This window comes from Oncorhynchus keta, chromosome 31 (assembly GCF_023373465.1).
Source record: "Oncorhynchus keta strain PuntledgeMale-10-30-2019 chromosome 31, Oket_V2, whole genome shotgun sequence".
NCBI classification, from domain to species: domain Eukaryota; kingdom Metazoa; phylum Chordata; class Actinopteri; order Salmoniformes; family Salmonidae; genus Oncorhynchus; species Oncorhynchus keta.
Genome location: NC_068451.1, coordinates 15,480,339 through 15,505,898, shown reverse-complemented (window position 1 = coordinate 15,505,898; position 25,560 = coordinate 15,480,339). Strand labels below are relative to the sequence as shown.

Here is a 25,560-nt window from a genome sequence, read left to right as displayed (position 1 = left end):
GTGATGTGGACGAGGCGTTGTGGCCAGACCCAGCTGTGCGGCAAGATGCTGCCTGTGATGTGGACGAGGCGTTGTGGCCAGACCCAGCTGTGTGGCAAGATGCTGCCTGTGATGTGGACGAGGCGTTGTGGCCAGACCCAGCTGTGCGGCAAGATGCTGCCTGTGATGTGGACGAGGCGTTGTGGCCAGACCCAGCTGTGAGACAAGATGCTGCCTGTGATGTGGACGAGGCGTTGTGGCCAGACCCAGCTGTGCGGCAAGATGCTGCCTAATTATTTTCCTTACCTCTTTTTTTCTATATATTTTTTTCTGCACATTATTTCTGCAATTTTCTTTTTCAGTTTACTGTTTTTTTGTGAGCATATTTTTGTTCAGTCCAATGTAAATATGTCTGCTGTGCATATGTTGCACTGACTTGTTTGGTAAAAAATAAAATGTTTCAACAGCATGTGTGTATCTGCAAATATTTCTGTGCATCTGAAGAATTTGAACTATTATGGCTACTATTATGGCAAGGCATACTAAAGATGAGTGCTTTTCATTATGCCCAACAGTGTGTTGTTGGTTAAACACAAATCTGGTAATATGAATGAAGTGTGTGCCATTTCGTGCAAACGTTTGATTTTGATAATGCTATATGTAGTTTTTGTTTCAGTGCTTCATTTTGTAGGATATATGAGGTATTTTGCAGTTTGGGTGTGTGGTTTTGTGAATTGTGTTAAGTATTTTCACAAAACCAGCATAGTTTGCAAAATAGTGTTTTAGCAATTGGGAAAAACTGTAGTAAGACATTTCTGTCCTGCTAAAGCTGTGTTTTTATGGTCTCCACTCTAGTCCCCTGCAGCTAATCTGTGCGTGTGGTCACTAGAGATGGCTTGAGCTGACAAATGTGTTAGACTGCATTACATTAACAAGATGTGGTGGGTGTAACCGAGATCGAGAGAGCCTGGAAGAGTTTAGAACAATCCCTCATTGTCTCAAAATCATTCTTGTTATGGAAAACAAAGCCAGGTTGGGGGTTAAAACAATACCAGGTGCAGATACCCAGAACATGAACCCAAGATGGCTTGGGGTGCCCTTGGTCTGCATGGGAGGGATGGAACCAGCCACGACTAAGCATTGTTAGTCACCTATATAAAGAACTCTGCATCAAGACTGTTGGGTTGACCAGTTCCATTACTGCAATAATTACTATAAAAAATATATGATTGTTTGAAGAAATGACAAAGTCTCTTTCAGAATGAATTTCCACGACAGACCTTACAGACAATTGTATGAGAAGGTTACAGAGATGAGGTAGTCATTCAAATATCATGTCCATGTAACTTATTGTGTGACTTGTTAAACATATTTGTACTCCTGAACGTATTTAGGCTTTCCATAACAAAGGGGTTGACAATTTATTGACTCAATACATTTTAGCTTTTCATTTTTTATTCATTTGTAAAAATGTCAAAAAACATCATTCTACCTTGACATTATGGGGTATTGTGTGTAGGTCAGTGACACAAAATCACAAAATGTGCAAAAAGTTGATGGGTGTGAATACTTTTTGAAGGCTCTGTATGTTGTTGCATTGCTAAGCACTGATTTGAAGTATGTGTACTGACAACTATAATGATGAAGCACAATGTTTAAGATTCTGTTTTCATGTATTGTTTCACCTAGAATCAGTGGAGGAAAAAGTACCCAATTGTCATACTTGAGTAAAAGTAAAGATACCCTAATAGAAAATAACTAAAGTGAAAGTCACCCAGTAAAATACTAATTGAGTTAATGTCTAAAAGTATTTGGTTTTAAATATACTTAAATATCAAAAGTACATGTAATGGGGCGACAGGTATCCTAGTGGTTAGAGTGTTGGGCCACTAACCAAAAGGTTGCTGGATTGAATCCCTGAGCTGACAAGGTAAACATCTGTCCTTCTGCCCTTGAACAAGGCAGTTAACCCACTAGGCTGTCATTGTAAATAAGAATTTGTTCTTAACTGACTTGCCTAGTTAAATAAAGGTTAAATAAAAATTACTAAAATATTAGTAAGAGTATAAATAATTTCAAATGTATATTAAGCTAACCAAATGGCAACATTTTAATTTACGGATAGCCAGGGGCACATTCCAACACTAAGACATTGTTTACAAACTAAGCATGTGTGTTTAGTGAGTCCGCCAGATCAGAGGCAGTTGGGATGACCAGGGATGTTATCTTGATAAGTGTGTGAATTGTGCAGTTTTCCTGTTTTTGAAATAGGTAAGGAAATAAATAGCTCATAGTAGGAAGTACAATTTAGCAAATTAACACCGGAGTGATAGATGTGCAGATGATGATGTGTAAGCAGAAATACTGGTGTGCAAAAGGGCAAAAAAGTAAATAAAAACAATATGGGGATGAGGTAGGTAGTTGTATGGGCTATTTACAGATGGGCTATGTATAGCTGCAGTGATCGGTAAGCTGCTCAGATAGCTGATGCTTAAAGTTAGTGAGGGACATATAGGTCTCCAACTTCAGCAATGTTTGCAGTTCGTTCCAGTCATTGGCAGCAGAGAACTGGAAGGAAAGGCAGCCAAAGGAGGTGTTGGCTTTGGGGATGACCAATGAGATATACCTGCTGGAGCGTGTGCTACGGGTGGGTGCTGTTATGGTGACCAGTGAGCTGAGATAAGGTAGAGCTTTACCTAGCAAAGACTTATAGATGACCTGGAGCCAGTGGGTCTGGCGACGAATATGTAGCGAGGGCCAGCCGACGAGAGCATACAGGTCGCAGTGGTGGGTGGTATATGGGGTTTTGGTGACAAAACGGATGGCACTGTGATAGACTGCACCCAGTTTGCTGAGTAGAGTGTTGGAGGCTATTTTGTAAATGACATCACCGAAGTCGAGGATCGGTAGGATAGTCAGTTTTACGAGAGTATGTTTGGCAGCGTGAGTGAATGAGGCTTTGCCGATTCTAGATTTAATTTTAGATTGGAGATGCTTAATATGAGTCTGGAAGGAGAGTTTACAGTCTAGCCAGAAACCTAGGTATTTGTAGTTGTCCACATATTCTAAGTCAGAACCGTCCAGAGTAGTGATGCTAGTCGGGCTGGCGGGTGCGGCAGCGATCGGTTGAAGTGCATGCATTTAGTTTTACTAGCGTTTAAGAGCAGTATTTTCACTTAAGTACTTTACACCACTGCATAGAATCTAACACATGACAGTAATTAGCTGTAGAACTGACATGAGAGAATCATGACTGATCTACATATTATTTTTCTGTAGCAGTTCCAACATATATGTAAATAACGTAAATATGTTATAATGAAAAAGGCTCAGACGGTTCCTTTTGAACTCTGGCCCCTTGAGTGTTGAGCTCATGTTGCGGTATAGAGAGTTTGCTGCTAAGTGACTCCATTGATTGTTTGGTTTATTGACTGATTGATCATCACCGCTGAGCACAGCCAGCCAGCAGTCCAAGTATTGACTGTTGTCATAGAGACCAGGTCCTGTCTGAGGGGAGTGTGTTTCTGTGTGTTGCTGACCTCAGGTGAGCGAGGAGCAGGGAAATATGAGTAAGCAGATGAGAGAGGAGGATATTACCACTGATGTATGAATGCCAGCTAGGCTGGAATTGACAGAGAGAGGAGACAGGTTGAGCTGGCAGAGCATAGGCAGAAACCCCCTGATACACACATACTCACACACCCAGCGTGGGAAGCTTGGGGTTGCCATGGAGACTGCCAGTGATCTGTGGGGTTTGGGGGGAACAAATAGAAAGGGGAGAGGAGGAGACTGAACGTCTCCCTCTCTTTTCTTTCTTTGTAACTCTCTCCTTCAATCTCCCTTTCACTAACGTTATTATCCTCCATCACTTTTTCTGCAATAGCCCATCTTCTCCGCACACCTTCTCTCCAGCCCTCTGTCTCTGCAGTACCTTCCTGTAAGGATGGGGGCAGCACTCAGGCAGTAGCAGAAATCTGCTGACATCATCGCTGACTATCAAGTCATCACCAGGGAGGGAGGGAGGGAGGGAGGGAAAGAGGGATGGGAAGGAGAGCGGGATGGAAAGGAAAGAGGGAGGGGAGGAGGGAGGCAGTGCTGCTCAGACGGGGAATGAGAGAGAATACTGCAGCTCCCTCTCAGATTCCACACAAACATATGCGCCCACACACACACTAGCAGCATCGCGAGACCCACACACACTCTCACTCATAGCATCATCACTGCTCTGCTGCACCACAGAGAGAGGCACACTGAGCATTCACCCTCTTTCTCTCTCTCTCTCTCTCTGCTCCTTCCTCTACTGCGCACTCTCTCTCTGTTCACCTTGGCTGCTGGGTGGTGTGGAGTTATTGTTGCGTCAGAACCAGAGAGATCCAGAGACAGCCATGCCGGGGGAGAGCTCTCACAGATCTGTCCCCAAAGAAAGACATCCGGAGCTCGGAGCAGAGCAGACAGGCTTGCCTGAACCAGGTAAGGGGGTGAGGGGAAAATGAGAGAGGGGAAGGAGGACCAGGTAGAGTGGAGGTGGCAGAGGAGAGACGGGGAGGGTGAGGATTATGCGAGACACTAGGAAGGGGAGGAGATGTAAGAGTTCCAGAGAGGCTGGTAAAGGAGGGATAATAGATACCTTCTATAATGCCATGTGGGAAGCAGACAGACCGACAGACCGGCGGATTAGAGAGATAGAGCTGGGTCATGTCTGTCTGTGTCTGTCTATCTGTGATCCTCACTCCAGTCCTAGTTCCAGCTCCAGCACCCTAGTCTTCACCCCCAGACCCCCCCATCCACAACACTTACCCTACTTAACCCCACAAACATCCCCTTCCCCCTACCTGACCCCCAGCTCCATATTCCTTATTCCCCTCACTAACCCCATACCCACCCACCCCTTCCCCCACTCTCTCCCCAGCCCCATCTCACTGCCCAGTGGCGGTGTGTTTTCTCAGGGCAGAGTGGAGCAGCTCCTCCCTCCCTCCCTCTCTTGTACTTTACTTCCCTTCCCCCAGTCTCACCATGCAAGGACATGACACAGCACCGCACTCAGCAGCAGCATCCACACAGTAACAGCAGGGCCAGATATTGAAGGAACAGATTCAGACAGAGACTGATGTAGGGGTAAATCAGAGCATTTGAAAACGTATTGTTGTTAGATAAGACACCGACTACTGGAACTGTGTGTGTACATGTCACTATATGCTACTTACTGCTAACATAGCTATTGATGTCCATATGGTTATTATGGTATTGTTATTATGTTCCATCTGCTAGGTTTGTATCTAGCAGACAATAGATGTATTCTGTGTTAGGTGCTGTACTTGACAGTAAAGGTGGAGTATAGGAGTTGCATCTCCCAGACTGTGTATTTACCTGTGTATTATTATGTTTGTGAGTTCATTGTGTTGAAGTGAAGAGGGTTATGTACACTCAGGGAATAAAATGTGTCAGACAGAAGAAGTACAGTGTAAGGGTTAGGGCAGGGTTCCCCAAATGGCGTCCGAATTTGGCCTGCAGCTGAATGTAGTCGCTGATCCCTGGGTTAGGGTATTATCTCTCCGACAGTAGAGGCAGTTGGGGTATAAGGTACAGTAGTTAGAAGAGGGGGGCCAGCAGCCAAAGGTTTATGGTTCAAAAATGGCAATGGAACTGGAAGGCTGCTGGTCTCTGATCCTGCCCTTGAGCAAGGCCCCCCACAATGTCTCTCCATCCAGGGTTCTGTGTAGGTTCAGACTGTAGAGGAGCATGTGGTATAGGTAAAGCCAGGAGTTTTGAGGCACTGTGATTTTACCTGCATTGTCCACTAGTGTTGCTGCAGGTAGGAAATCCTAGGAAATGTTTGGTAATTGACACAAGCTGTCTCCTCCAATCAATCAATGCCTAGTTGTGTGTAGCTCTGCAAACCTTTATCGCACCCAAACCAAATATTTGGCAGGGAATACACCTCAATTTGCTGAAGCTGATCCTCTCGAACGGAAGTTGTAGCTAAAAATAGGACAATTAGGGGCAGTTAAAGGGGAGAGTCAATGAAACCAACCTTGGAAGTATATTGCAGTGAATTTGGGAGGGTTGCCCCAACCAGGACTTGAACTCAGGTCCAGTGTTTGTAAAGCCAACACCTTAATTGTTATGCCAATAGGAACTCTTGGTGTTGGCATAACAATTAAGGTACTGCCTTGACAGTCGCTATATCTGAGTTCAAGTACCAGTCAGGGCTACCCCCCAAATTTGCTACATTGGTGTCAGAAGTGGGATGGCGCCCGTTAGGCCATCCAAGAGGTGTGTACACGTGTGGGGAGACTGGGGCCACACTCTCCTGAAGGAAGAGGCGACCTTAACCAAATACTTAGTGAGCCCATCAAGAGGTTCTGATCTGGCGCTAATGATGTGATGTAATCCAGATGGCTTTTTGGAGTAAGACGTCGAGTCTGTGTATTATTGCACTGCCATTCGTTTTTCATAAAATACCCATCCTACTAGTTTAGGTTTAATATAAGTCATATCCTTACATTGTCTTGTCTGTACTGTACTTGGAGTGTTCTGATGAAGGCCTTTAAATCCAAAACATCACTGTTGAAACGAGTGCATCCTGCACTGAGAACGCTATGGTTAGATGAGTAGAGAAGGCAGCAGAATAGGATGATGGTGGGAGAGAGAGAGCGGGAGGGAGGGAGTTAGGGGGAAAGGCAGAGAGCTGAAGAGAGGTATTGTGAGGCAGTTGGCTCCTGGGGCTTGTCTCAAGGCCTGGGACTGTCTTGGAGCAAAGGCTGAAATAGAAGCTCCCTCTGGGGCCTGGCAGGCCGTGGAAGCAGTCTCTGTGACGCAGTTCCAGCCTGTTCCAGCCTGCTGCGGCCTGCACACTCCAAGAAGGTGTGTGTAGGCAGGGCTACACACACATAAATGCGCACACACACACACACACACACACACACACACACACACACACACACACACACACACACACACACACACACACACACACACACACACACACACACACACACACACACACACACACACACACACACACACACAAACAAAGAAACCTTAGAGTGACACTTGTCTTATTGTGTCCTTGTAATCATCTCTGTGACAAATGTGTGTGTATGTGTGTGTGTATGTGTGTGTGTGTGTGTGTGTGTGTGTGTGTGTGTGTGTGTGTGTGTGTGTGTGTGTGTGTGTGTGTGTGTGTGTGTGTGTGTGTGTGTGTGTGTCTGGGAGAGTGTTTCTGAGTGAGTGAGTGAGTGAGTGAGTGAGTGAGTGAGTGAGTGAGTGAGTGGGTGGGTGTGTGGGGGTGGGTGTGGGTGTGGGTGTGTGTGTCTGAGTGAGTGTGGGTGTGTGGGTGTGTGTGTGTGTCTGGGTGAGTGAGTGGGTGAGTGAGTGAGTGGGTGGGTGTGTGGGTGTGTGTGTGTGTCTAGGTGAGTGAGTGGGTGAGTGAGTGAGTGGGTGGGTGTGTGGGTGTGTGTGTGTGTCTAGGTGAGTGAGTGGGTGAGTGAGTGAGTGGGTGGGTGTGTGGGTGTGTGTGTGTGTCTAGGTGAGTGAGTGGGTGAGTGAGTGAGTGGGTGGGTGTGTGGGTGTGTGGGTGTGTCTGGGTGAGTGAGTGGGTGAGTGGGTGGGTGTGTGGGTGTGTGTGTGTGTCTAGGTGAGTGAGTGGGTGGGTGTGTGGGTGTGTGGGTGTGTGGGTGTGTGTGCACGTGACAGAGGGGCTTAGCTTCTGTGACATGACTCAGCATAACAATCCAGTGATAACATCCCCACCCTGGGCCTGGGCAGGGATAGACAGAGTGCAACTAAGTGCTGACGCTATTAGCTATCAGCTAGACCACAGGGACAGAGAGAGGAAGGAAGGGAGATGGTAGGGGGAGACAGGAGAGAAAGGAAGAAATAGAGAGAGGGTAAAGAAAGGAGGGAGGGAAAGAGGACAAAGAGAAATGCAGCAAGAAGAGGAGGATGGGCTATCAGAGAAACACAAAGAGGGAGGGAGAGAGAGAGTCCACATACTCCATCAGTAAGTGATATCTTGGTTCCTGGTGGAGCAAGTGTGTGTGTCTGTGTTTGTGGGTCTGTGTGTGTGTCTGTCTGTGTGTCTGCTTGTGTGTGTGCTTGTGTGAGTGCTTGTGTGTGTGCCTGTGTGCATACGTGTGTGTGTCTGAGGTCACTGTGCATGGCGATGGCTCAGTTGAGAGAAGAGAATAAAGTGCCTGTTCTCTGGTCAGTGTTTGTGTGTGTGTGTGCGTGTGCGCGTGTTTGTGTGTGTGTGGCTGGCTGGCTGGCTGGGTGGGTGGGTGAGTGAGTGTGCATATCCCTATGTCTGTACCAAGGTTATTATAGTTTAGTGCTTTTCTATGAGTTTTTATTTCTATTCGTTTTTCGATTTGTTTTTGCAATTCACTTTAGTTTCAGCTCATTTTCAGACCTGATTTGCTAGTTTTTATTTAGTATTAGTTGTATATTATTTAGTTTCATTTTTTAGGGAGGTTTCAGGGAGGCTGAAGCCATTTTAATTATTATAGATTTTCTTTTATGTTACGTTTCAGTTTTCGTTTACTATATTCACCTTGGTCTCTGCGCTCACAGTACATGACAGGACTAGGGGTATTTCAGGGAAATCGCATTAGGAGTTTAGTGTGTTGTCTTAATTACATCCTGCAGAACCGTAACATCAGTAAGGAGCAGCATAGCTGATCATAATAGAATGGAAAATACCCCCTTTGTCGACCCCTCTCTCATTTTCTCTTTCTCTCTCTCTCTGTCTGACTGATCCAGACTCCCTCCTCCACTCACACTCTTGCCCTAGTTCCTCTCCTCCATTCTGTCACTTTCTCTCAAAATGATCCTTCGTTCCTGTTGAAGGTTATGGAGACGATGGCATAGTCACTGGAGTGGAGTGTGTGATTAGAGAGAGAGAGAGAGAGAGAGAGAGAGAGAGAGAGAGAGAGAGAGAGAGAGAGAGAGAGAGAGAGAGCACAAATGGGAGCAAAAGAGAGAGACAGATCAAGAAAGAGAAAGATGAGGTGGGACAGGAGGAGAGAGAGCAAAAGTGCAAAGAGAAAGCAAGAGAGCTAGCAGCATTAGACTAATTTCAAATAAGAGAAGGAGTAGCATAAACTATCTACCATGTTGGCATAATTTTACCACCAAGCACTGACAGCAGTGGTAGCATGATATTTTCAAATTGTACATGAAGTAGCTTGTGAAGTTATTTAACTGTGCTAGCTGTAGTACGATCACGCAACGGAAGATTGCATGTAGCGCCCCTTCAGGATCAGGGATGAAAATCACACAGGACCAGCTTGTTCTCAATGTTACCCATCAATCAATATTAATTCTTCTTTATTCAATTCCTTTCATTCTCTCTTGTCTTGTCTCTCTCTTTCTACTTTTCTCACTTTCTTGCTTGGCCTTTCTCTGTCACACCCCTTGACTTTTTTGACATTTTGTTGGGTTACAGCCTGAATTTAAAATAGATTAAATTGAGATTTTGTCTTACTGGCCTTCACACGATACCTCATTATGTCAAAGTGGATTATTTTTTTAGAAATGTTTACAAATTAATAAAACATTTAAAGTATTCAACCCATTTGTTATAGCATGCCTAAATAAGTTCAAGACAAAACATTTGCTTCACAAGTCACATAATAAGTTGCATGGACTCACTTTGTGATTTTTGAATGAATACCTAATCTCTGTACCCCACACATACAATTATCTGTAAGGTCCCTCAGTCGAGCAGTTCATTTCAAACACAGATTCAACCACAAAGACCAGGGAGGTTTTCCAATGCCTCACAAAGAATTTGTAGATGGGTAAAAAAAAGCAGACATTGAATATCCCTTTGAGCATGGTGAAGTTATTAATTACAGAAAGGATTGTGTATCAATACACCCAGTCACTGCAAAGATACAGGTGTCCTTCCTAACTTTGTTGCTGGAGAAGAAGGAAATCCCTCAGGGATCCAGGTGTGCAAAGCTCTTAGAGACCTACCCAGAAAGACTCAAAGCTGTAATCAATTTGGACATTTTCACTTAGGGGTGTACTCACTTTTGTTGCCAGCGGTTTAAACATCAATGGCTGTGTGTTGAGTTATTTTGAGGGGACAGCAAATTTACACTGTTATACAAGCTGTACACTCACTACTTTACATTGTAGCAAAGTGTCATTTCTTCAGTGTTGTCACATGAAAAGATATACTCAAATATTTACAAAAATGTGAGGTGTGTACTCACTTTTGTGATATACTGTATAATGTGATTTGACATCATTTTATCTGTGGCCAATGACCTTGAGCCTTCTTAGATGGGCACTTCTAATGTAACACCCAAAGGGCTAGTATTTTCAAGGTCTCCTCTTACACTTGGCAGTGACATAAAGTCCCCATGAGTGACCGAACTCTGAGCCAATCACGGCGCAATGCTGCATATTTTCTGCTGGCTTGCCCCACCACCACAGAAAGCACTGAGCTACTGTAGGCTGCCTTACTCAAGAAAACAAAAAAGAGACCATGTTTGTATGCGGCTTTATTAACTCCATGATATATATTATTTTTTTTACATTGTTTGCAAACTGATATGTGACACGTATTAATGCCAAAATAACATGCACAATTAAAAACATTTCTTAAAACGTGTTTTCATTTTGTCATTATGGGGTATTGTGTGTAGATTGGTGAGATACCAATATATATTATATCTAATCCGTTTTGAATTCAGTCTGTGATACAACAAAATATGGAATAAGTCAAGAGGTATGAATACTTTTGGAAGGCACTTTTGGATACTTTTGGAAGTAATTGGTGAACCAGGCAAGGCAGTCATCCGAAAAACCGAGGCTGTTGAGTCTGCCGATAAGAATATGGTGATTGACAGAGTCGAAAGCCTTGGCGAGGTCGATGAAGACGGCTGCACAGTACTGTCTTTTATCGATGGCGGTTATGATATCGTTTAGTACCTTGAGTGTGGCTAAGGTGCACCCGTGACCGGCTCGGAAACCAGATTGCACAGCGGAGAAGGTACGGTGGGATTCGAGATGGTCAGTGACCTGTTTGTTGACTTGGCTTTCGAAGACCTTAGATAGGCAGGGCAGGATGGATATAGGTCTATAGCAGTTTGGGTCCAGGGTGTCTCCCCCTTTGAAGAGGGGGATGACTGCGGCAGCTTTCCAATCCTTGGGGATCTCAGACGATATGAAAGAGAGGTTGAACAGGCTGGTAATAGGGGTTGCGACAATGGCGGCAGATAGTTTCAGAAATAGCGGGTCCAGCTCTAGCAGCAGGTACCACAGCCAGATATGCAGACTTCAGCAAACTCAGGGTGTATTCCATTCCCTTGGGGGTCAGGGGTCACTACTGTGGAAGGGAAAGAGCCTGAGTAATGAACTACCCTGGGCAGTGAGCCCTGTAAATGGAGAGAGCACACATTTCATTCATTCAGAACTCACTGCCAGTAAATGTGCTCCATTCACCCAGCCCTAGTTGATGGACTGCAAGTAATGACAGTAGGGTGCCTTATATATCGATATGTTGATGCCACTTGATGTGTACCCTGCTGTGAGTGTGGTCTTTTCAGTCAAATGTTATCTCTGACATTTAGGTGACATTCTAGATCCTCTAGGTATGGCTGTGTGTGTAACGGTAATGAAGGGAAAACAAGCTTCAAGGAGAGAGCTGAAAGGGCTGTTTCTATTCAACAAAGGCAAAGAGGCTACAGCATCCATTACAGATCTTTATTTTATTTTATTATTTTTAATACATTCAGGAGGTAAACTGAAATTCCAGTTTCCTTTTCTCCATTACAGTTACTGTTGCCACGTCATGAAGCAGCTAGTGATTCTGACCTCATGGACATAACATTACCTTACAGAAACAGTTTCTTCTCTTCGCTCCTCTTTCAGACATGACCAGACATGCCTCCACTGATTCCACTCCTAGTGACAGTGGCTCCACCCCAAGTGACAGCGGCTCTAGTCCCTCCCCCAGCACCCCTCAGAAGCTGCTCCCATCATGCACCTCTCCTTTTGGGCCGCGGCTGGTCCGGGCCACGCCCAGCTCGTCCGCGACCCCGCGACCCCAGCCTGAAGGTTCCGACCGTCGCCACATTAACACGATCCGGCTTAGCGGGACGTTTGGAGGTCATGGACCTTGTGGACGTCGCAGCGGACCCGTGAAGATGGAGAGAATCAAGGTGTGTGTGTGTATGTTTACCAATGTTCTCCTCTTCTCTTTATGTTTTTCCTATGTTCATCCAATGTTCTCAATATGTTCTCCAGGTCCTGATGGGCTCAGAGGTGGAGAGCGACTACAAGGAGCCAGAGAACATGGACACACGGGTGGTGATGGGCCAGGAGGCCCTGCTCAAGACCAAGAAGACCCTGACAGGGAAGTGCCCTTGCAGGCAGAGCAGCCAGGCGATACCCCTGCCCGGAGGCCCAGTCTTGGAGGTCCCTAACCCTCCCTCAGAACCACAGGCAGAGGCTGGGGAAAAGGCCCAACTGGACACAGGGCAGGAGAGAGACAATTCACCTCTGACCCCAAAGATGGAGCAAGAGCAGGAGAGAATCCCTGTCCTGCCCATTAGCCCTCTTCTCACCCCTCTCCTAACCCCCCTCATCCCTGCCTCCCCTCCCTCCTCAGAGCCAGTCACAGTTGATGTTAGTTTGACGGGCAGCTCAAGCCCTTTGGAGGCAGGGCTGTCTCCCTATGGTGAAATGCCTTTTGTATGTGCCATGTATGCCATGCCCTCCCTGTCCGAGCCAGCCTATCCCCCTGCTATCCTGTCCTTCACTGAGCCGGCCTATGCCGTGGACCCTCTGAGAGTGGGCGTTCCCTCATCCCTGGATCCTGACCTGTACTACACCGCCCCTTCCACCCCCATCAAGATGGCTGCTCACCCCTCACACCTCAAACATCGCTCTTACCCTGGCTCTCCAGCCTCTCCCCTCTCACAAAACTCCCCCTCGGACAGCGAGGACCTGTGCTCCCCCCTCACCTCCCCCTCTGGCTCCTACGTCACAGCGGAGGGGGGCAGCTGGACCTCTTCCACCTCCCCCTGCACCTCCCCCAATCTGCTCCTGGCAGAGGAGGTGCAGGAGGCACCTGCATGCTTTGTCAGCTCGCTGTCCGAAATCGGAGATGAGGTGGGAGAGGATAGGGGAGCAGTAGGGGAGAGGGCAGAGAAGGGAGGAGGAGCAGCAGAGTGGCGGTTCTGCCTCTATAAGGGTCTAGCAGAGACTGTGATCCTGGAGGAGGAGGAGGTGCTGAGAGGGGAGGTGAGGGGGAGGGGGAGTGAGGAAGCGACAGTCTCAAGAGGTAGCTGTCGCCCCCGCTGGGTGACAGAGGACACTTCCCCATTGAGGAGCAGCAGCGGCAGAAGCACTGACTCCCAGGAAGAGGGAGGGGAGTCGGAGGGCTCGCTCTGCCCAGCAGAGGATGCTCTAGCTGGGGGACAGCAGTACTCTAGTCCCCTGCTGCAAAGAGGCCTGGAGCTGGAGCTGCAGGCCTGTGTGGCTGAGGAACTTTACCCTCCCATTGCCAACCCAGAGGATGAAACAGACTCCCCACGGTTGACCTCCATGTCCTTCCCCTTCGCCCCAGTCATGGGGAACCTAACCCATCACACCTCCAGTGTCAACCCTGCCTCCCCCAAACTTCCCCTGGACACCTGCTCTCCAGATGTGTCAGACGGGGATAACTCCAGTCCATACGGAGAGATGGGTACCTTCCTTCTGTTTCCAGGCTCCTACAGTGATGATGGAGAGATGGAGGAGGAGGAGGAGGAGGAGGAGGAGAGGATGATCCCAGCCTCTCTGCTTAACTTTCCCCTCCACACCAGCCTCCTCTTTCAGGCAGACTCCATGGAGATCACTCTCTTCCCCACAGAGGAGGGGAATGAGGGAGGAGAGGGAAACGACAGGAACGAAGGGAACGATGTGGATGCATACGCGGCCGGAGAGGAGGAGGGGGACGTGGAGGATGATGATGAAGATGATGATGAGGAAGAAGAAGTGGAGGCTAAGGTAGAGATAGAGGAGGCTAAGGTAGAAATAGCGATAGAGGAAGAGGTTGATGAAGACGAGGGTGAGGATGTTGAGGAAGAGGAGGAGGAGGGTGAGGGTAAGGCTGTAAATGACCCAGCTGAAGAGGACAACTCGGCCTCCTTCCTTCATTCACTGTCGGAGACTTCCATCAACGAAGGTCTGGATGAGTCCTTCTGTTTCCATGATGACACTGACGACTCACTAGACTCCGCCTCTTATAATGGCGAAGAGGATGAGCGGCTGTACAGCACAGAGAGACATGCTGAACCACCCACAGGACCACCCACAGAACCACACCAAGCCAAACCTCAGCCTGAAACTAGACCAGAGGCCCACAGCACTGAACTGTCTCAGTCCCAGAGCAGACCTAGCCTAATCAATCCCCAAGGAGACAAAGAGCCCCGGCCTGAACCACCACAACCACAACCCGCACTTGAACCTGCCCAACTTGCGGAATCAGCCCACCCCAAGTCCTCGAACAGCGGCAGTGGGAGTGAAATGGAGACCTCCTCAGAGTTCTCTGACCCTCCTGTCCCCTCTCCTTCTCAGGAGAGCCCTTCTGTCTCTACCCTTACCCCTAAACCTTCTACAACCCCTTACCCTGCCTCGATTACCCCAAAGACTACCCCTGGTACCGTGTCAACCCCTAAAACCAAGCCTGCATCTCTCTCTAACCCCAACACTAACTTTGCTCCTGCCCCTAATGCTAAATCTGCTACTGTCTGTACCACTAACACTAACCCTGCTACAGCCTCAAACCCACAAAATAACTCTGCTACTGCCTCCACCCCCAAAACTAACCCTGCTACTGTTTGTACACTTGAAATGAACCCTGCTACGGTCTCTACCCCTAACACTAACAGTGCTCTTGCCCCTAACACTAAATCTCCTATGGCGTGTACCACTAACACCAACCCTGCTACAGCCTCAACCCCCAAAACTACCCCAGGTACATGCTCTACCCCAAACCCTACTGTTACTCCTAACACTAACCCTGCTGCTACAATCGAGGAGACAGCGTCCCACAGCAATCCTGTCACCCTGGCAACCCTGCCATCCCATAACAGCCCTGTGACCCTGGCAACAGAAGCAGGGCAAGCCAAAGCAGCTGCAGAGGAAGTACAGGCTGGTACGGTGAGAGAGGAGGACAAAAGGAGCGGTGAAAAGAGAGAGAAAGACAAACAGAGCAGTGGGGAGAGAGGAAAGGACAAACAGAGCAGTGGGGAGAGAGGAAAGGACAAACAGGGCAGTGGGGAGAGAGGAAAGGACAAACAGAGCAGTGGGGAGAGAGGAAAGGACAAACAGAGCAGTGGGGAGAGAGGAAAGGACAAACAGAGCAGTGGGGAGAGAGGAAAGGACAAACAGAGGGGTGCGGAGAGAGAGAAGGATGAACAGAGTACAGAGACTTCCGACGAGGATCACACAGAGCAGACAGACAGAGACTCATTCAAACTACTCATTAAGCCACACCCCTCTAAGTCAGACACACCCCGGCCTAAACAGAAGACCTCTGAGCCCCGTAAGCCACTCCCACGTGTGTTTGGGGTGGCAGCGGCTTCAATCCGGTCCAAACCGCTTCTGGTGTCAGTGATGGAACTGGACCAGAAGAATGAGAACAGCAGCGCTGAAGGTGTGGACTCCCATCAGGTCCTTGAAGGAACCACTGCCACCAATGATCTAAACAAGGGGGTCCCTCTGCTCTCGTACCCGAAAGAGCCTAACCCCAGCAACATCCCTGTCTCCTCCTGCCCTGAGAGCTCACCTGACCTGGCTAACAACCTGTCCCTGACCCCTGACATCTGCCCATGTGACCCCGCCCAGGAGAACCTGAGGGAGAACACCCTGAGCACTGAGGACGGGGGCCCTGTGGCCCTGGGCTCCCCTCACACACCTCTGGCTGTCTCTCCCAAGAGGGAGAACTCAGAGACAGACGCCGGAGGGAGGAGGGGGGTTGGGGGCTGGGGGGCAGGGGAGGCCCAATCTCTCTCTCTGGGACAGGGCTGTGGGTTGGAGGCACAGAGCGTGTTACTGTGTGAGATGGAGGGGCATGCTGTTGGACAGACAATTGGACAGACGATTGGACAGACACTCTCCGGGCTGCCCAATGTCGGCACAGACGAGGATGAGGTGGATGATATAATGGGGGACGAAGAAGACAACAACAGCCTGTGTGGTCGGCCAGACAAGATGGCAGATGTTGAGCTTGTGGGAGAGGGAGTGCCAGAGTCCAACCTGTCCAGCTGGAGGTCCATCGAGGAGATATCAGAGGCAGGGGGAGGAGAGGACGGAAGCTCCCAATTCCCAGAGGATGATGTCAGCAACCTGCAGAGTCGCCCAGAAAACAAGGAGCAGGAAAACAACAACAATGACTCAGTGTTCCTATCCTCTGGAATGCCAACCTGTGTGACTCTGAATGCCCTGTCAGAGGAGGTGAGACACCAGAGCCAGAGTGTGAGTCTGAGGGCATCCCTCTCAAACATACCAATCACAGAGGTGAGACCACAGGCTGCTGCAGCCTCCGATAGGCAAACAACATCAACGGACAGCTCAACACACCAATCAGACATAAGACAGGCTTCCTCGTCCATGGAAAGCCCTGGGCGTGTCTCACCACTAGGGGGTAAACCACAGACCGTTTCAGACCAGAGCTCTGGTTCAGTAGAGGCAGCCATTTCCAGACCCAACAGTAACACAGATATTAACCCAGCAGTCAAACAGGCAGACCTTGCTATATCTCTGCTGGGTGGGGCATTTGGATCCTTCAGTCATAAAATCAGACCAAGCAACTCCAAGTCAGGCAGACTGGCCCAAGAAACTTCCCCGTCAATGAGCAAAGACACAGTAGAGAATGTCCAAGTCTCCCAAGAAACGTCTCTCTCAGTGGGCAAAGACACAGTAGAGAAGGTCAAAGTTTCCCAAGAAACTTCCCCATCAGTGAGCAAAGTCACAGTAGAGAAGGTCCAAGTCTCCCAAGAATTGTCCCTATCAGTGGGCAAAGACACAGTAGAGAAGGTCCAAGTCTCCCAAGAATTGTCCCCATCAGTGGGCAAAGACACAGTAGAGAAGGTCCAAGTCTCCCAAGAATTGTCCCTATCAGTGGGCAAAGACACAGTAGAGAAGGTCCAAGTCTCCCAAGAATTGTCCCCATCAGTGGGCAAAGACACAGTAGAGATGGTCCAAGTTTCCCAAGAATTTCCCCCATCAGTGGGCAAAGACACGGTAAAGAATGTCCACGTTTCCCAAGAATTCTTCCTATCATTGGGCAAAGACACAGTAGAGAAGGTCCAAGTTTTTCACGAAACTTCCCCATCAATGAGTAAAGACACAGAAGAGAAGTTTCAAGTTTCCCAAGAAATTTCCCCATCAATGAGCAAAGACACAGTAGAGAAAGTACAATTTTCCCAAGAATGTTCCCCATTAGTGAGAAAAAACATAGTAGAGAATGTCCAAGTCTCCCAAGAAACTTCCCTATGGGTGGGCAAAAACACGGTAGAGAAGGTTCAAGTTTCCCAAGAAATTTCCCCATCAATGAGCAAAGACACAGTAGAGAAAGTACAATTTTCCCAAGAATGTTCCCCATCAGTGAGCAAAAACACAGTAGAGAAAGTCCAAGTTTCCCAAGAAACTTCTCCGTCAGTGAGCAAAGATACAATAGAGAAGGTCCAAGTTTCCCAAGAAACCTCCCCATCAGTGAGCAAAGACACAGTAGAGAAGGTCCAAGTATTCCAAGAACCATCCCTATCAGTAGGCAAAGACACGGTAGAGAAGGTCGAAGTTTCCCAAGAAATTTCCCCATCAATGAGCAAAGAGATAGTAGAGAAAGTACAATTTTCACAAGAATGTTCCCCATCAGTGAGCAAAAACACAGTAGAGAAAGTCCAAGTCTCCCAAGAAACTTCCCCATCAGTGGGCAAAGACACAGTAGAGAAGGTCGACATTTCCCAAGAAACCTCCCCATCAGTGAGCAAAGACACAGTGGAGAAGGTCCAAGTATTCAAAGAACCATCCCTATCAGTAGGCAAAGACACAGTAGAGAAGGGCCAAGTATCCCAAGAACCGGCCCTATCAGTTGGTAAAGACACAGTAGAGAAGGTCCAAGTTTTCCAAGAAACTTTCCAATCAATGAGCAAAGACACAGTAGAGAAGGTACAAGTATTCCAAGAATCAGACCTATTAGGGGGCAAAGACACAATTGAAGAGGTCCAAGTTTTCAAAGAAACTTCCCCATCAGTGGGCAACGACACAGTAGAGAAGGTCAAAGTTTCCCAAGAAACTTCCCCATCAGTGAGTAAAGACACAGTAGAGAAGGTCCAAGTCTCCAAAGAATCTTCCCTATCAGTGGGCAAAAATACAGTAGAGAAGGTACAAGTTTCCCAAGAAACTTCCCCATCAGTGAGCAAAGACACAGTGGAGAAGGTCCAAGTTGTCCAAGAATCTTCCCTATCCCTATCAGTGGGCAAGGACACGGTAGAAAGTGTGAAAAAACTCTGTTCCCAGCCTCAGCCAGAGGAGACAGAGCCACAGACGATTAGCCAAAGAGAGGGTGGTGGCGGTCAGACGACTGATAGGCACATTGACCAACCAAAGATGAGCGTGGCCTTAGAAGGGCAGGAGAGCAGTGTTTGTATCTCAGGGGAAAGTGAGGTGGAGGAGAGAGCAGAGGAGAGATTCTCTCCAACAGAAAGTATTCCAGAACCTGCACAGCGTCAGACACCTGAGGGAGAGCTGAGCACAGAGAAAGCCATCACTCCTCCTCAGCCAGAGAGGAGAGGGAAGCAGAGAAAGCAGAGCAGAGACAGACCCAGTCAGCTGCGCAGACAATCTACATCAGGCCCTGGGTCTACTGATCAACCACAGAAACCGGCTCTCGCTACCAAGACCCTAGCAGACACCTCCCCACCAGGGAAACAAAAGAATACGAACACGAGGGGACAAAAATCTGTTGCAGATACCAGACAGAGGAAACCTGTGAAGGGCAAACCTGAAGCAGAGTCCGGGAGGAGAGGGGAAAACAGAAACGTCTCCGTTGCCCCGACTCCCCCTAGTCCTACCAACCTCTGCCCTATAGCTCCCACTCTCCTAGTCAACCAGGAAGTGAACACGGAAGTGCACCAGATAATGCTTGATAACAGGCCGCTGCCTGGCTGCCAGACAGAAAGCAGGAAGGATATCAACGATAACAATGTGGGGAGTGGCCATGCCTCACCTACAGAACAGAATAGGTCCTCTTCTCCTCCACCTCTTCCCTCCTCCTCTCCTCCTCACCTCTCATTCTCTCCTCTTTCCTCATCTCCCCCACCTCTTCCCTCCTCCTCTCCTCCTCCTCTCTCCCCCTCTACTCTCTCGTCCTCTCCTCCCCCCAGTTCCTTCACAATGCCGCCAGATGAGGACCTCCCCACACCCATACAGGAGTCCCAGCCTCTCGTCACCCCACTCCTAGACAACCAGCCTCAATCAATCAATGTTCAGGCAGCCTCTGCAACCCTTTCTACTACCCCTAAGCACCCCCCTATACTCACCGAAAGTGTCCCTATGTCCCCTAACCCCTCCTCATTTCCATCTCCACCCACGTCAGCTTTGGCCTCAACCCCCAGCTTTACCCAGCCCACCCAGGAGTCTCTGCCACGGCTGGAGGCTCCAACCACAATGCCTGTCCTAGGCATCCACAGGCAGGTCCAACCCCAACCAAACCTCCTCACCAAGCCCAACAGACAGGTCAAGACAGGTCAGTCACAAAGCCCACAGGACAGAGGTGAGTTACACTCAGGAGAGGTGTGGGGTGATTTAATTTTCCCTTTTTGGTAATCAAGAATCAGTGAATCATGAATGAGTCCAACCTGTGTGAACTTGGATTTTGTTGCAGATGGGATGGATACAGACAGTGATGATGATGCCACTGCTGTTCCTCTACGACATCACATGACTCAGACCAGGGGGATTGTGGGAAACCCTTCTCATAAAGAGTCTGGCTCCTCCAATCAGCGAGAGATACTGCTTCACTCCTCCTGCCAAACAACTGAGAGACAGACAGACTGTCCAATCAGCCACAAGGATTCACAGGAGCTGGACCTGTCCTTCAAACACAACTGTACGTGCTCTCCAAATCCAAATCTCTCTCTATGTCTGTCTGTTTCTCTCTGTCTCCTTGAGAAAGTGATTCTGAGAAGTGACTCCACATATGACCTTCCTCACACACACACAGATGTCTCTGAGTATGTCTAGCGGCCCTGCTATGGTCCTGATGAAGGACATATCTCAGATTCTAGGAAGGCTTCTCAATAATACCCTGTCGATCACAGAACACTGCTGCAGCTACTGAATAATGGAGGGGAAATACTCAGAGAGAGGATCATTTTATCCAGGAGGAATACTGTTATTGCACATCTTTCAATAGAGGTTATTTCAGGGTGCACATCTTTCAATAGAGGTTATTTCAGGGCGCACATCTTTCAATAGAGGTTATTTCAGGGCGCACATCTTTCAATAGAGGTTATTTCAGGGCAACCGTCAGTCAACCTGAAACCTCTGAGTCAATCTGGCTAAAACTAACCTCCTGGTTGATGATACGTACATAGAATCATGGATGGGGATTTATGTGTACTGTATGTGTGGTAGCACTGCAGCATAATGAACAATGCTACATGCGTTGAAACACAGTAGTACAGAATGTAATTGTACGTTATAACGTGCATGTTCCATAGCATAGAGATGAAATGTCGTTGCTATTTAATGAGGTGATCTATTTCTTCTCTGAGATCGGTGATTAGGTTAGCCGTAGAGCTTTATGATGCTGTCCCATTACCAGAGTGCTAACGAGCTACACCATATCCTCATCATCTATATCTCAGTCATTAGTTACCATAGCAATGAGGATATGATGCCGCCCTCTGAGAGTAACAGTGTGTGTGTTCCACAGTGGGCTCCTGCAATGAGTCGGAGAGTGACGGATCAGTGCCAGAGTTGGAAGAACCAGAGGGGGTGCCACTGAGATCCTCAGAGCCCCAGGTGAGTCTACCGTGTGTGGGCAGAGAACACTCTAGAAGTCCCCTCACCTCCAAGGCTGGAAACCTTGCGTTCACTGTGTTTTATGCAATAACATATTGATGTCATTACCTTTAGGTAGGGGGTAAGAAGGATGCGTGTTGTGGGCCTGTATTTTCTGAATGATTCGCAGCTTCAGAGATATGTTCCATATTATCAGTCTGGATATGGGTAAACTACTGTAGAATGTTCTCAGGTTTGATGTGTTGAATTGATTGTGTTGTCTGCCCTTCTCTCTCTCAGCCCATCTCTCCTGCTGATGAGGGGATTAACAGACCTAAGCAGAGCCGCAGTGAGAAGAAGGCCCGCAAGGCGAGATGTGAACACAGAGCTGCTCCATGTGGCAGATTCAGCTAATCAAACACAGAGCAAATGTGTGTGTATTCTGTGTGTTTGGCCGCATCATGGTGTAACCAGTGTGTGTGTGTGTTTAGGCCATGGGTAAGCTGGGCTTGCGGCCGGTCCACGGTGTGACCAGGATCACTATAAGGAAGTCGAAGAGCATCTTGTTTGTCATCAGCAGACCTGACGTCTTCAAGAGCCCTGCGTCAGACATCTACATCGTCTTTGGAGAGGCCAAGGTGAGGCCAAGGTCTCTCTCGCACTCTCTCTCTCTTGCTCTCTCTACCCCCTCTCTTTTTATCCCCCTCTCTCTCTCTCTTTTCTCGCATCTACATTGTGTTCAGAGGCCAAGGTGACCTCTCTCTCTCTTCCTATTTCCTCCCTAGATAGAGGACCTGTCTCAACAGGTGCACAAGGCAGCGGCAGAGAAGTTTAAGGTCCCGGTGGAGGCCTCCCCCCTGGCGCCCCCTGCACCACCCAGCCTCACCATCAAGGAGGAGAGCGAGGAGGAGGAGGTACAGACACGCATGCTCACTCATTATGTCAAGGAAAAACACCAATCTTTACACTATTCTTACTCTTTCATGTACAGTAGTTCTTTTACATTTACATTTACATTTAAGTCATTTAGCAGACGCTCTTATCCAGAGCGACTTACAAATTGGTGCATTCACCTTCTGACATCCAGTGGAACAGCCACTTTACAATAGTGCATCTAAATCTTTTAAGGGGGGTGAGAAGGATGACTTTATCCTATCCTAGGTATTCCTTAAAGGGGTGGGGTTTCAGGTGTCTCCGGAAGGTGGTGATTGACTCCGCTGTCCTGGCGTCGTGAGGGAGTTTGTTCCACCATTGGGGGGCCAGAGCAGCGAACAGTTTTGACTGGGCTGAGCGGGAGCTGTACTTCCTCAGTGGTAGGGAGGCGAGCAGGCCAGAGGTGGATGAACGCAGTGCCCTTGTTTGGGTGTAGGGCCTGATCAGAGCCTGGAGGTACTGAGGTGCCGTTCCCCTCACGGCTCCGTAGGCAAGCACCATGGTCTTGTAGCGGATGCGAGCTTCAACTGGAAGCCAGTGGAGAGAGCGGAGGAGCGGGGTGACGTGAGAGAACTTGGGAAGGTTGAACACCAGACGGGCTTAATATGAAACAGACCTTAATATGAAACAATTCTGTCTAGTGTTGTTGTATTTCAGTCATTTCAGTCATTTTTACTGCAGTGGTGGAAAAAGTACCCAACTGTCATACTTGAGTACAAGTAAAGATACCTTAATAGGAAAAGACTCAAGTAAAAGTGAAAGTCACACAGGAATATCCTGCTTCAGTAAAAGTCTAAACGTATTTGGTTTTAAATATACCACAGTAAATGTAATTGCTAAAATATACTTAAGTCAAAATAATTTCAAATTACTTATATTAAGTAGAAATACTTGAAAGTACTACTTAAGTAGTTTTTGGGGGTATCTGTACTTGACTTTAACTCTTTATATTTTTGACAACTTTTACTTCACTACATTCCTAAAGAAAAACATGTACTTTTTACTCCATACATTTTCCATGAGACCCAAAATACTTGTTACATTTTGAATGCTTAGCAGGACAGGAAAATGGTCTAATTCACATACTTATCAAAAAAACATCCCGGTCATCCCGACAGCCTCTGATCTGGGGGACACACTAAACACATGCTTTGTTTGTAAATTATATCTGAGTGTTGGAGCATGCCCCTAGCTATCCGTAAGTTAAACAAAACAAGAAAATGGTGCCGTCTAGTTTGCTTAAGTACTTTACACCACTGGTCTACTGTTGTTAGCCTGATGGCTAATAAGAACTGTAGCATTGTTTTTCATGTTCAGAAGTAGTGCACCTGACTTTGACATTGACATCTCTGTCAGGTGGACGAGGGAGGTTTGGAGCAGAGGGATATAGAGCTGGTGATGGCCCAGGCTAACGTGTCCCGTTCTAAAGCTGTCCACGCCCTCAGACACAACACCAACGACATCGTTAACGCTATCATGGTGAGGAGGGAGTGATGAAGGAAGGAATCTGTTTGGGCCTACAGTTGTTGTTATGACCTGCTGATGATTGCAACTGGGCTTTTTTCAACAGGTTTTGAAAAAAAAGCTTAACAATATATGTTCGGCACGCATCCAACCCAAAGTAATTGTCTCCCTCTTTCTTCTCTCCCACAGGAACTGACAATGTGAGAGGACCCCCACCAAGCATAAATGCCACAGTCACATCTGTATCGCTGCTATGTTGCATTCTCCTTACCTGCTAATAAACAGTCTGTTATAACTACACTAGTGGGTGATACTGTTAACCACCCTAATACTTCACGTCATGTTGAGTGTATACAGTTGAAGTCTGAAGTTTACATACACTTAGGTTGGAGTGGACAAAACAAGTTTTAGAGCCACTCCATACATTTCTTGTCAACAAACTACAGTTTTGGCAAGTTGGAAGGACATCTACTTTGTGCATGACACAAGTAATTTTTCTAACAATTGTTTACAGACAGATGATTTCACTTATAATTCACTGTGTCACAATTCCAGTGGGTCAGAAGTTTACATACACTAAGTTGACTGTGCCTTTAAACAGCTTGGAAAATTCCCGAAAATGTAATGGCTTTAGAAGCTTCTGATAGGCTAATTTACATAATTTGAGTGAATTGGAGGTGTACCTGTGGATGTATTTCAAGGCCTATCTTAAAACTCAGCACCTCTTTGCTTGACATCATGGGAAAATCAAATTAAATCAGCCAAGACCTCAGAATTGTTTTTGTAGACCTCCACAAGTCGGGTTCATCCTTGGGAGTAATTTCCAAATGCCTGAAGGTGCCATGTTCATCTGTACAAAGAATAGTACGCAAGTATAAACACCATGGGACCATACAGCCGTCATACCGCTCAAGGAGACGCATTCTGTCTCCTAGGGATGAGCTTACTTTGGTGTGAAAAGTGCAAATCAATCCCAGAACAACAGCAAAGGACCTTGTGAAGATGCTGGAGGAAACAGGTACAAATGTATCTTTATCCACAATAAAACGAGTCCTATATCGACATAACCTGAAAGGTCGCTCAAGCAAGGAAGAAGCCACTACTCCAAAACCGCCATAAAAAATCCAGACTAAGTTTTGCAACTGCATATGTGGACAAAGGTCGTACTTTTTGGAGAAATGTCCTCTGGTCCAATGAAACAAAAATAGAACTGTTTGGCCATAATGACCATCGTTATGTTTGGAGGAAAATGGGGGAAGCTTACAAGCCGAAGAGAGAGGGGGACTGGTGCACTTCACAAAATAGATGGCATCATCAGTTGGAAAATGATGTAGATATATTGAGGCAACATCTCAAGACATCAGTCAGGAAGTTAAAGCTTGGTCGCATGGGTCTTCCAAATGGACGATGACCACAAGCATACTTCCAAAGTTGTGGCAAAATGGCTTAAGGACATCAAAGTAAAGGTATTGGAGTGGCCATCACAAAGCCCTGACCTCAATCATATAGAAAATGTGTAGGCAGAACTGAAAAAGCATGTGCGAGCAAGAAGGCCTACAAACCTAATTCAGTTACACCAGCTCTGTCAGGTGGAATGGGCCAAAATTCACCCAACTTATTGTGGGAAGCTTGTGGAAGGCTACCTGAAACGTTTGACCCAAGTTAAACAATTTAAAGGCAACGTTACCAAATACTAACTGAGTGTATGTAAACTTCTGAACCACTGGGAATGTGATGAAATAAATAAATGCTGAAATAAATCATTCTCTCTACTGTTATTCTGACATTTCACATTCTTAAAATAAAGTGGTGATCCTAACTGACCTAAGACAGGGACTTTTTACTAGGATTAAATGTCAGGAATTGTGGAAAAACTAAATGTAGTTGGCTAAGGTGTATGTAAACTTCTGACTTCAACTGTATAGTGAAAATGGGGCATTTTACAAGCAGTCGCATTTATTACATAAAACTGGTTAAAATATCAAACTTAAATACAAAACAGAATACAAAACATACAGTCAAACAAGTGTTCAGTTCATAAAACAGGTCAATTTAAATCAAACTCACAAAAACATGCCCACCATGAGTTATACATTATATATACCGTACGTATATATACACTACCGTTCAAAAGTTTGGGGTCAATTAGAAATGTCCTTGTTTTTGAAAGAAAAG

General features: G+C 47.1%; 1 protein-coding gene across 4 annotated transcripts; it reads left to right on the top strand.

Moving 5' to 3' along the window:
* Positions 1-4,156: 4,156 nt before the first annotated feature.
* Positions 4,157-23,685, top strand: LOC118373976 (protein piccolo-like). Of its 4 annotated transcripts, none has more exons than XM_052489675.1 (11): positions 4,157-4,449; positions 11,863-12,152; positions 12,238-18,258; positions 18,367-19,756; positions 19,868-20,092; positions 20,921-21,009; positions 21,289-21,357; positions 21,480-21,626; positions 21,774-21,902; positions 23,278-23,400; positions 23,575-23,685. In XM_052489675.1, exons 1-11 carry the CDS (start codon positions 4,365-4,367, stop codon positions 23,587-23,589), a joined length of 8,583 nt encoding a protein of 2,860 aa, XP_052345635.1. In that variant the 5' UTR covers positions 4,157-4,364; the 3' UTR covers positions 23,590-23,685. The 4 variants fall into 4 exon arrangements, with proteins under 4 accessions (XP_052345635.1, XP_052345636.1, XP_052345634.1 ...); XM_052489676.1 differs by having other exon boundaries at positions 4,158-4,449; positions 12,238-17,016; positions 17,125-19,756; XM_052489674.1 differs by having other exon boundaries at positions 4,158-4,449; positions 12,238-17,070; positions 17,125-19,756.
* The last annotated feature ends 1,875 nt before the right edge of the window (positions 23,686-25,560 follow it).

What these genes read in the sequence shown, in the direction of transcription:
- LOC118373976 (XM_052489673.1), top strand. Translation starts at nt 4,365, where the DNA reads ATGCCGGGGGAGAGCTCTCACAGATCTGTCCCCAAAGAAAGACATCCG. An exon ending in GACAGGCTTGCCTGAACCAG is followed by an intron (nt 4,450 to 11,862) that starts GTAAGGGGGTGA and finishes CTCCTCTTTCAG; the next exon opens with ACATGACCAGACATGCCTCC. An exon ending in TCGTCTTTGGAGAGGCCAAG is followed by an intron (nt 21,627 to 21,773) that starts GTGAGGCCAAGG and finishes TTTCCTCCCTAG; the next exon opens with ATAGAGGACCTGTCTCAACA.